Source organism: Stenella coeruleoalba (genome assembly GCF_951394435.1).
Source record: "Stenella coeruleoalba genome assembly, chromosome: 1".
Classification (NCBI taxonomy): Eukaryota; Metazoa; Chordata; class Mammalia; order Artiodactyla; family Delphinidae; genus Stenella; species Stenella coeruleoalba.
Genome location: NC_137169.1, coordinates 150,174,392 through 150,186,833, shown reverse-complemented (window position 1 = coordinate 150,186,833; position 12,442 = coordinate 150,174,392). Strand labels below are relative to the sequence as shown.

The 12,442-nt window shown below is 38.1% G+C and overlaps 1 protein-coding gene across 1 annotated transcript in view; it reads left to right on the top strand.

Annotated features, from left to right (window-relative positions):
- Positions 1 to 12,442, top strand: part of CATSPERE (catsper channel auxiliary subunit epsilon) — a gene marked incomplete at its 3' end in the record, with an annotated part of 242,258 nt that overhangs the window by 175,747 nt on the left and 54,069 nt on the right. The window contains exons 12-17 of the mRNA XM_079916436.1: positions 154 to 212; positions 2,308 to 2,383; positions 6,317 to 6,369; positions 8,446 to 8,496; positions 8,896 to 8,929; positions 8,998 to 9,077. Coding sequence (XP_079772562.1) covers positions 154 to 212; positions 2,308 to 2,383; positions 6,317 to 6,369; positions 8,446 to 8,496; positions 8,896 to 8,929; positions 8,998 to 9,077 — 353 coding nt within the window. The remainder of the gene's footprint in view (positions 1 to 153; positions 213 to 2,307; positions 2,384 to 6,316; positions 6,370 to 8,445; positions 8,497 to 8,895; positions 8,930 to 8,997; positions 9,078 to 12,442) is intronic.

The window sequence follows — 12,442 nt, the reverse complement described above, 5'->3', positions numbered from 1 at the left end:
TTCTGAGATAGAAAAGAAAAGAAATTAGAAAAAAAAGTGCTAAATACATTATTTTTCTTACCTAAAGAAAGATTTAAACCTGTCTTGAAAGTATCCATTGTCCCCATTCCCAATTTTCCTACTTTACATAAACTTTTTTATTTTCTTTTTCAGACAATAACATTTTCTCAGAATATAAATTATGAGGCAGTAGATGATTATTTCAAGTTGCAGTAAGTAAGACTTTTAAAAGAGCCTACTCAATATTAAATATGCTACTCAGGTTACTGATTTATATGTATTCTTTTATTTAAATGACCTCATATCCTTTTAAATATCCAGATTTCAAATTCCTTTAAATGTCTGGAAAGATGTGAAAATGGTATTCTGTATAAAAATGTAAAATACTCCTTTAATTAAATGAAAACATGACCTATCTGATGGTGCTATTCATCCAACTGAAGGTGCAAAAAACACCAGGCTATTTCTGAATTCAATAATTTTTGAGCACCTTTTATCATTCATTCCCATCCCGAAGTCTTTACATATTATCCTTAAGCAAAAACTAGAACTCTAATCCCAAAAAGTCTTTAATTATGAGTAGAGTCAGATAAAACACCATCTCTGAATCTTGGAATAAGATAGCACCTAAACACTTAATTTCTGGAGGAAGGTAACCAACATGGAATTGTATCTTAAGGCATTAGGTTATCATTATGTCCCGACTCAATATGTTTTCTGGAAAGATACCATTGTTCTTCTAAGGAAAAGTTCATTTTTCTTTAGGCTGCTACTCCACATGAGTTTGAATACCCACTCCATGCCAAGCACTCTAGGTGCTCAAAACACATGGTGAAAAAGAAAGATAGAGTACTGTTGTCGTGAGATATCTCTAGTGAGAGAAGAGAAGAAACAAGTAATCAAGTAAATAAACAAGATGGTCCCAAATAATTATAAGTGCTATTAAGAAAAATAAAGCAGAAAGAAGCAGTAGAGAGTGACCAGGAAGTGTAAGGAAAAATGCTACTTTAGACACAGTAGTCAAGAGAGGCTCAATACATCCCTTCCTCCCTAACTCACCAACTTTTCTCTTGATTCTTCTAATGTTGTGGGTTCCTTTGGATATTTTTGGTTTTGTGGATATTTACTCAGAATTCTGTTGCTGTACAATATATATCAAATTGTCCAGGATACTTTAGGTCAGTCCGAGACTTGAGAAAAAATACCAAAAGCTTTGAAATCAGCCATGGCAGAAAAAAAAAATAAAAATCTACCTATAAGTAAAATTATGTAGAAAATTGAAGATGCAATATTTACTTTGGTGTCCTTTTCTTACAGATCTATACTATATTACTGAATATATCAACTCAAAGTTTCCATCAATTTGGGGAAAAAAGCCATAGCTGGCATAATTATAAGATGCTTCCTGTTTTCAAAGGTGTTAAAGGAAATAAAAAATGTATCTTAGAGTTGATGAAATATGGTACAGTGATTTAAAAATATAAAAATGTGCTATTTGTATCCTCACTTATTTAGTACATTTTATATCTTAATATATGATAAATATTAAAATATAATGAATATTGGAAGGAAAAGAACATTTGTTTGTGGTTAGTGTGTTTGTGGGGTTTTTTTCCCAAATTTTTCAAAAAGTAAAAACCTTACTAGGGGCAGGGAAGGAATAATACTTTCGATTTTTTTTCTTCTGTAATTTTTGAGCCTTCCTATTTTGCCTGAGCACAAAATTATTCACTTGCATTTCATAATCTACGAAGGCATTATGTCTGATCTCTCTTTTGCTTCCAGTCAGATCATATTATGCAGCATAATGTGGCTCAGAAAACTAACTTCATAACTTAATATCTATTGTTCCAAAAGCATTATCAATAGGAGGAAAAAATCTGTAGAGGCTAGAGAAGGAACCTGTGCAATGGCTACGGCCTTGTAATACTGTCAGGAAGCAGGGCAAGATGTCAGCAGCAAAGCCCCATCCTCAGGAGACTGAGGGTGTGAATGAAACAGAGGGCTTGAAATGCTGATAGAAACTCATTTTTATTTCCTTTTGTGCCTATCCTATGCTGGCCAAAATATGGGATACCATGAGTTGGGAGTGACTTTAGGATATGACCACAATGCATCTTAGCAGAAACTGCGAACTGTCACCACCACCACCACCAGGCCTCTAGAATTCCTCATGAGTCGGGGGGGGGGGGGTGGCAGTTCAATCACAACATATTAATGGGACTTTTCATCTGTTCTGCACAAAGGGACACTCATGGCTACCTCCCTTGTGATTCTATAATCTCCTGTACGTGTTGTTTCTCCTAGATACCAGAACACAGGTCTTCTGCTTGTTCACATTAGACCTAGTGAACATGCAAAAACGTGTCCAGTCTCCCAAAAGGTAAGTGACATTGGTAGAAAACTGAAAATTTTACTTCAATAATACATGGGTGGTAAAACTAAATAATACATATTAACTCCATTCAATACCACTCCCCCTAATAGGTAGCAACATTTTGTAATGTTTCACTGTAGAGAGAGCATAATATTACTTTGGAAAAGGTTAGATTACTGCCCTCCATGAGTTTACCATTGGAATATAAATGCTTACAAAGATGTAAAATTATTAGTTTTTGAACATAAATAAAATTGTGTAGAGGAAAACTGAAATTAATAAGAACAGCTAAAGTTGGATATGGTTTGTCAGAGAAGACTGCCAGTCATATCCATATTTATGCTATGTTTATTTATTTTAAAAATTGGATCGGGCTTCCCTGGTGGCGCAGTGGTTGAGAGTCCGCCCTCCAATGCAGGGGACGCGAGTTCGTGCCCCAGTCTGGGAAGGTCCCACATGCCACGGAGCGGCTGGGCCCGTGAGCCATGGCCGCTGAGCCTGCGCGTCCGGAGCCTGTGCTCCGCAACAGGAGAGGCCACAACGGTGAGAGGCCCGTGTACAGCAAAAAAAAAAAAAAAAAAATTGGATCATTTCTTCATTCAAAAAATTTTATTGTGTGCCTACCACGTTTCTATGTTTCAGTCTGTGTGCTAAGTAATGGGAGTTACAAAGATGAAAAGAGTCTCTTCCAAAGGGGAAAACATAAACTAGTGTAAAAGAATGTGAGATATACAGTTACCAAATAGCCCAGAGAACAAAGTAAGCAATTTTGATTGGGAGGGGAAAGGTGAAAAGAAGGTGATACGTAAAATGATTGTTGAAGAGTAAGTAGAAGTTGAGCAGGAAGAGGCATATACAAAAGCACAGCAATGTGATATAGCAGTGGGGTGTTCAGGCAATCACCCACCACCACCTCCTTTGAATCTTTGTTCCACACTGAGGGATGCCTCCTCTCTTTATTCCTTCTCATTCCAACTAATAATCAATAAACATATATTGAGCGCCCACTATATATCAGGCATAGCACAATGGGGAATACCTACATGAAGAATTCAAAGTTAAATGAGACATAGTCCCTGCTCTTCAGGACCCCAGCACCAAGAACCTCTTCCTACCAGGGCAAGGTTCCATGAATTTAAATGTATTTATTTGGCTGCACCAGGTCTCAGTTGCAACACACAGGATCTTCATCGATGCGTGCAGGATCTTCATTGCATGTGGGATCTTTTCAGTTGCGGCATGGGAACTCTTAGTTGCAACATGTGGGATCTAGTTCCCTGACCAGAGACCAAACCCAGGCCCCCTACATTGGGAGCACGTAGTCTTAGCCACTGGACCACCAGGGAAGTCCCAAGGTTCCATGAATTTAAAGGGAGCCTTGAACTGAGGCAAACGTGATCCATCCTTGAGCACTGCTGACACACACTGCTTCCCCAGGAAATTGCCTGCAGGTACATACTGACCACTCCCCCTGTTTATCCACCATGCTGCCTACCCAGCTTAATTCTGCTGAGGAGGCAAAAAAAACAGCAACCTAGCGAGTTCCTGCCTCAGACTTGGTCTGCATTTTCTATCTTCAGCTCCTCGACTGCTCTACCGTATTCCATATAAGATGCCTTCCTGAAGCACCGTGGTTTCCTCCATCTTTTTCCTGTCTAATTTATAGATTTGTTAGGGATTCTCATTCACCCTATCCTGCCCAGCCCAGGCATTACAAAAGCATGTTAACCTAACCTGAGTTCAAATCCAAGCCCTACCACCTACTGGCTTCAAGAAGCTCCTAAACACTCAGTCTCAGCTGCCTCATTTGTAAAAGGGGAAATATAATATCCATCTCACAGTAGTTATCTCCTTTGTTGAGAGTATTAAATAAGATTATTTGTGTAAAATTCCCAGAATGATACCTGTCACAGAGTAATTATCTAATATCACTGGTTTCTTCCTTGGCACACCCCAAGACATGGACCGTTCAAATCCAGCCACCATCTGTGCCCATTTCAGGTAGTTTGTATTGACCCACCCACTGAAATAGAATGGAGAGTATGCCATATAGTAGAAGATAATGGACTATGCCATAGCCCTTTGGCAACAGGAAAATGTGGCCTTGTGGAGGTAGGTCCTCTAGCTAGCCAAGAAAATAAAAACCTGTACACAACTACAAGGTATGCTCTCAATCACAGGGACCCTTCTTTGTGCTCCTATCCCCACTGGTAAGCAAGTCATCGGCCTCCCAGATAAATATTATAGACAGAGGGCCCACAGACTTCTTCTCTAGTTGGATGAAGTTAAGCCCTTGTTAAACCTGCTGGACCAAATGGACCATGGACTGAGCCATTTGAACATGAGCCTGCTGTCTTTGTTACTTAGTCTTCATAGCCTGCAGCAGAGCAGCAAATAGAACTGACAGCACCAACAGGGCTGCATCTCAGTTTTTTAACTGTACACCAAGAACCAGAATGCAATGAGGCCACCCTAGTAAACCAGTCCTCAGAGGGTGTTAGTAATTCCTTCCAAGATGAAGTTTCCCAGGGACAGATGACTACACTCTGTCTAATATATTGTCTACCAACATTTCTGTGTTGAAGGCCTTTAGAATTCCTGTCTCAGTTCAGTTGTTCTGTCCAGTTCGAGGGAATACGCTGTGTCGGATTCTGAGCTAAGGCAGAAACAGTTTTGCCTGTCTCTGTACTTAAGAGAATAACATTAAATAAAGAAAACTACTACATTCATTGTTTTCATTTGGGCTATATGTCAGAATTTCTCTGTTAGGTGTCCTGTCCCAAGGAAAATGTGTCAGCCCTCCAGCAGTGGGTACCCTACAAAACAGTCTTATTCATACTTCCCACATTCTGTACCCATGCTCCTGTTCCAGAGCCACCTGCAGGTCAACTCATGTATTTTAATCTGAGTCATGGTTGTTAATTCTGAGACTAGGAATGATTTCTGTGAACTAAGACCCATAAAAGAAGAGATGTTACAAATAAGATCATCAAGTGATGGCGTGTCCTAACTATGAAAAACTTGAGGACCTCAGCCAGCCATGTACCATATATGGATAATTTAGTAAAGATAAAGGGCAGACACATGTTTCTAAACACATTTGATGGGAAAAGATTTAATAATGATGGACAGCAAGGACTGTGGGTAGAGTTGTTGAGAGAACAAATCAGGTCCTATGGGTGAGGTCAGATAGTTCAAGAAATAAAATCCATGAACTCCTGCTGTGGAGCATGCCTTTCAAATGAAGACTGAAAGCTCCTGGCTTAGCAGGTGCAATTCTTTAAATCCATCAAGCTTGGCTGGACATCATTCTCTAACCCCAGCCTCCTGATCCCCAAGGGTGTTTTTAGATTTGCCTTGTGGAAATATGCAACATACAGGACATGTTTAAAACAGAAGGCAAGTATCTAAATCCCAATTAGAAAGCCTGGGGTGGGGGTTGGAGAGGTGGGCAGGGTAGACAGTAGTGAGTAAGGTGTCCTGGAGCCAGGTAGAAATATAGGTAGCTTATCCCAGTTGAGGAAGAACCAGGACCCTGACTCTAAAAAGAAGTCAAATTCGTGTTTCCATAACATCTTACGGAAAAACCTGGACAAATTTTTTGGCCCACTCACTATTACAGAAACCTGCCATGTGAGTCAGGTGCAAGCTGGAACTACAGAGTTGATAGTCATGGTTGCAGAGGTAGTAGTGAGCGATCACATCGAAGTAAGAAAGCAGAGACCCAACCTTTGGGCCTTGTGAGCAGTAAGGGTGAAAGGAAGCAAAGAAAGAAAAAAGTGATCGAAGAAGGAGGAAAACAGCACAGAGCAGTATAACAAAACTCTACATTTAAAAGGTTATTTCAAATCTAAAATGTAATTGCTTTTAGCTGTAGTAATATTCTAGATCATGTGAATTAGAACCACTAAACTCATCACCTAAATTACTTTACTTTAGGTGTTCCAAATATCTGTTGGCTGTGATGCTAATAAATTCATTGCTGTTAAAGGGCAAGTATATTTGCATTTGACTTGTCTTATTCTTTATGTTTAAAAACGAATGGTGAACTATACGGTAATTACTAGCAATAATATTAGCCCAATGACTGACATGTCCATATGAAATCCATTCATTATAAGTTGATAATTTGTCCAAACCTGACTTGTTTGAACTTTTTTGCCAAGTCAAATATTACATTTGAATCATATTCAAATATTACATTTGGATCAGACAGACTTAACCTCTATCTCCATTACCAGCATTTTTCTCTACCTTCCCTTTTCATAAGCCAGTTTCCATCCTTTGCATTACCTCCCTCAGCTCTTCAGTGTACAACTCATTTCCAGAGAAATGAGAGGGAGAAAAACTTACCTCTGTTGTCCATCCTACTCAAACCAGTTATAATTTCATTTCTGTCAGAGAACTGCTTGTAACCACAAGAGAGAAGCCTCAGTTTCCTGCACCTTTTTCCATGAGAAAGTTTTTTAGAGCAAACCTAACAGAACCACAAGTGTTTCCTTCAGAGAATCCCAAGGTGTGACTTTTATTGATTTTTACTATGGTTCACAATGAAGCACACTGGAACTTGTGTCATCCACAGCTCTTTCTTCTGCATGGGAGAGAATAAAGGTCAGCATACACAAATATGTTTAACTGAGGTGGAATGTATAATGGAGACAAAAATGTATTGAAATTCATTTCCTGTGGTTAGGGTGAGGGTGGGGTAACATTGACTCTTATCTGAATCTATTTATGAAGTGGCTTGCTCTCATCCAAAACAAAGGTCTATTCATCTGTCATTCTAATAAGCTTTTGAGTAGTAAATTGTTAAAATCAGTTGCCGGACAGATAATTAAATATTCCCATCTCATTCAGCAAGGAATTTGCATTTCCCGTAAGTCCTTTTCCAGAAAACACAAAGGCTAACGGAATTAAACAGCTTATAGCATCTTATTTCTGGGATGGTCTACATCCTTGCTCCTTAGAGTATAAACTATGGACCAGCAGTGGCATCACCTGGGAACTTATTAGAAATGCAGAATCTCAGGCCTCACCTCATACCTGCTGAGTCAGAACCTCTGTTTTAACAAAATTTCCAAGATTAGTAGGGCCATTAAAATTTGAGAATAACTGCTCTAAGCAACATGTTACCAAAATCAATTCCCAGTACCCCTGCATGCAGTATCATTGCATGAAGATTTCCTTCTTCAGTGAGATGCAAAACAGCTTGAATCAATCTGTTTCTGGGAAGGTTTAGAGAGCAATTGTCAAACTAGGTTGCTCGCCAGAATCACCTGGAGAGCATGTCTGAAAACACAGATTTCAGGACCTCTTTCCAGATCTCTCAGTCAATGACCCACTGCTCTGGAACTCTAAAAATGACCCTAATTTCTTGGATTCAGGTTGTGGTTGGTCTAAGTTTTCACAATCAGCAAAGGATACCTATGGGGCCAATGATACTTCTGACAGGAGAGTTGTCACTGAAGGAGGGCATCTCTTGGGGTCTAATTTGAATTCAGGGTGGGAGGTGGTCCTAGTCTTCCAATATCTATATAAACACAGCAGTGACTGGGGTTCCTTCTGAGTCACACTGGAAGCAGCCAGCAAAAATGGTCAAATGAATAATTTAACTTACTAAAAACTCTATCATTTTATAGACCATGATAGCCTTATGTCTGCATAAACCCTAACTAGAAATTATGTGAATTCTTAAAATAGATCCTTACCTGCGCAACTGAGTCTCTAGTAGCAATTAGAACTCTGTGTTTTAAAAAATTATTAAGAATGAAACAGTCCAAAGAAATTTGTCTTTACTTTGATGGATTTTCTACAAATTTTCACATGTATCAAATATAAGAGATAAATCAGTATATTTCAAATTCTGGTACATTCAGAAACATTTGTGAAGCTGAGTTTTAAAAATAGAAATGCTAGGACTACACACCAACCCCAAAGATTCTAATTCAATAAGTGATGATTCTGTGATACTTTCGAGTTCAAGAATCACTGAGTTAAATGATTAAATGTTTGTGCTAGTAAGTAAGGAATGATGATATTACAACTTCATTATGTTTTATTTTTTGTAGATTTGATAAAAAAGAATGCCTTCAGCATGATTTTTTTTACATCATTGAAAAGTAAGAAGTATTTTTTAACATAAACATTGAGTTTTATATTAATGTAGTATCAATAATTTAGAATCAGTATTTATTCCTATTATCATCAGTCTTTTCTGATATATACATTTATTGCTATAAATTTACCTCTAGGCACTGATTTTGCTGCACCTCACAAATTTTGATAAGTTGTGTTTTCATTTAGTTGAACATATTTTCTAACTTCTCTTAAGATTTTGTCTTTGATCCGCGTGTTATTTAGAAGTATGTTGTTTAATCTCCACATATTTTAGGAGTATTTTGTAATTATGGTTATCTGTTTGACTTTTGTGATACCTCTTTACCCAAACAAAGTAGTGGTTTTAATTTTTAAGTTTGAGAAGAGGAAAGATTCTAAGTAATGAAAGTGTCTTTTTACAGGTCATATCTGAGGGATCAACCATCTAAACACTTGGTAAGAAAACTATAATTTTGTCAATCAGCCAAATATAGAAAATAACTAAAGCATTTTTCCTTTTCCAGAGAGTAAAATATAATTGGGAAAAATATGGCTGCCCACTGAGAGTTGATTTCAGAGAAAAGTTTCACCCTGTGGTTCAACTGTAAGTATATTCTCACTAAAAATTTTAACTTAGTTTGAAAGTTTCAAAATAAAAGTATGAAAAGAAGCCTAATTAATCATGCATTTAATAATAAATATTTTTGAGCACCCAAATATATGCAACACTAGGTTTTCAGTACTAGTTATGGAAAGTTGGATGGTCCATGGTCCCTGCATGTTGAGGGAGATTACAATTTAGAAGTTGAGACATAAGTAGGTAAGAGAGCTGAGACTCCTCTCATGGATGCAGACAGTCTCCTAACCCCTGCTTTATCCTCTCTAAATCTCTCCTCAACCTTCAGCGCCCCTCCCTGTTATAGGAACTATCTCCCCCTGGTGACATGACTTTTCTTTCCATGTGCCAATAATAACTGAATGCTCGCAAAGAGAGAAACTAGATTACTAGTAAGGAATAGTACGTGGGGAGATTTCAAAAATATTATCTCTAACTTAATTTTTATAAATAATGTTTTATAAAAAAAATGAATAAAATGCTACAAGGAAGGCTTTTCCAAGTGATTTTGTGCTAGTTTGCTTGCTTCTCTGACTTTATTCTAGATTTATGATTATAAAAAAGTTACAAAGCTTGTTACAAAATTAAAAATATAGAAAAATATGAGACAAGTGACCTAGGTTTCTATTTTTTTTTTTTGCTATTATAAACAAAATTGTGGTGAATATCCATTTATATAAATGTATGGACATTAGTCCAGATATGCCATGAGGATAAATTACTGGATAATTTATCCAGTAAATTTGTCCAGTAAATTTATCCTCATGGCAGAGGATAATTACTGCCATGAGGATAAATTACTGGAAGTGAAATTCCTATGAGCAAAACTTCAAAATTTTAGTCAATGCTTTCAGCTTTTGGGGCCCTCAGGCTGAAGACAGCTTCTGAGATCTCTTAGGGTGTGTAGGTGTGAAGTAATGAATCAGGCACTCCAATTTAGTTTTGCCATCAGAGCTTTCCCTGTTGGAATCCAGAAGGCCTCTGCCAGCACGTACTGCCCCCCACTTCTCATCTATGACAGTTCTAAGATTCTGTGCTCTGCCCTAACCCTCTTATGTTACCCTCCTACAATCCCTCTGTCATGGGTTCTCTGAGCAATCAGGCTAATCTGCTATCTTCTTTAGTTTCAATCTTCTAGACATCTAATCATGCCACTTCTTTTCTTGGGCACCCTAGGCACTCCTTCCCCTGCTGAGACCTAGTTTTTTTCTTTGTTTTTTTTGTTTGTTTTATCTAGTGCCTAATCCTCCAGTGGTAAAAAAAATCTCAATGTTCTCTCTCAGAGAAGTGCACTCTTCAGTTCATATCATCATTATTAAACACCTACTTTGCACCAATTACTGTGCTAGGTACTGGGAATTCAAAAATGACTAACCCAGAATTTCTGCTCTCAAGAGCTCAAGAGTCTGATAAATTAGATATGAACTGATATGCTAAATGGAACAATAGAAAGAAATGACATGGGTGGTTGGTATTGAAACTGAAAAGAAAAGAATCCAACTCAGCTATAAAAGGGAGAGGGGCTCTGGAAAGTGTTCCCAGAGCATTTGAGCTGAGTCACTGAGTCTTAAATTATAACGAATATCTAGCTGAAGGCAGAGAAGAGAAGGAGAAGTGGGGAAGGTAAAAGGGAACTCCAGTGAGTAAGCCTTTCAAGCAAAAATGATAGTTAGAGGAAGAAATTTCATAGTTCAAATGGTATAATGTTATCAGAGCACATAGTGAGGCATCATGTATCAGTAGAAAAGGCTGGGAAACTAGCTAGGTAGAGTCCAGCTCATGGAAGACTTTCTATCCATTCTTATGGTAGAGTGGCATGATTAAATATTTGCTTTAGCTAGTTCTCTCTGGAAGAAGTATAGAAGATGAATTTCAGGGAAACATGTCTAAGTAAGGAGACCAGGTAGTAAACTGTACTGGTAGTCCAGGGAGGAAAAAAAAAACAAATGACTGAGATAGCAACAAAGACAAAAAAGAGGAATCACTTATGAGAAAATTACTCATAGTGACAGGCAGGGCTTGATAATTGATAGATGTGAGTGATGAGGGAAAGAGAGAATGAGGAAGATGAATGAGTCAAAGGTAATATCAATCAGGAGAGATTTTCTGCAAACTTCTACTACTGTTATCTATCCATCTTCAAGCATCTGTGCCCATTAACTCTGTCTGTATTCCTGTCACCATAGATAAAGTATATGGGTATCTAAGGCCTGTCCCTCCATTTGTGAACTGGATACCTACACCCTTTCCTAATTAAAACCACTGTTCCTGAAATTGCCCCCTCTTTCTCCTGCATCATCAACTTTACCCTGTCTACTGGATCATCATACAAATATGCAATTCTTTCCGTCACCAAAACCAAAACCTAAACCAAAACAAAAACCCTCTCTTGACCCCACTACCCTTCTCGCTACTATACTCACTGTCACCAGCTCTTCTCCTATCCTCTCCCAAATCTTTCTCAGTCAGGATTTTACCCCCACCACTCCATTGGCACTGCTAGCCAATGTGACCAACAGCCTTGGCCTCCGTATTGCTAAACTTAGTGGTCAATTCTCAGGTCTCATCTTACTTGATCTCATTAACAAGAATTGACAGTTGATTATTTCCTCCTACTTGAAATATTTTCCTTATTGGGTTTCCAGGATATCACATTTTCCTACTTTTCCTGCTACCTCACTGATAGCTCCTCCTTAATTTCTTAGTTTCTCCTTTTCTCCATGACTTCTTAATGTTGGAATGCCCCAAGGCTCAAAGCTTTCTTTTCTTTTCTCCACTTCAACTTTCTCTTTCAGTGATGCCATCCAGTCTCATGGACTCGAATGTCTCAATATATTGATAAACCCCAAAACTGTATCTTCAGCCTGAATATCCTCCATTGTATTAGTCAAATACGGCTAGGCTATGCTGCAGTAAAAAACCCTGGCATCTCTGTGCTTAACCTTTTTCATGTCATAGTCTGACATATTTCGTACCTACATCATCTTGACACGGCCTCCTAGACTACCACTATGAAAGGGGAAAACTGGAAAAAAAAAAAAAAGACTAGAGGATTTCCTGGGATATCTTAAAGGGTTGGGCCTAGAAGTGGTTTACATCATTTCCACCCACATCCAATTATCTGGAACCTAATGCCATAGCCCTAATCTAACTCCAAGGTGGGCTAGAAAATGTAAACAGGCACAGGGTTATTTGGTGAGCACTAACAGTGTCTGCAAAACTCTTGAACTCCAGACCCATAAATCCACATAGATGTTGAATACATAAATCACTTTTCTACTTAGATATTGCCTAGATATATCAAACAACCTGTTCAAAACTGAACTCCTGATCTTACCCTCAAAATCTGCTCC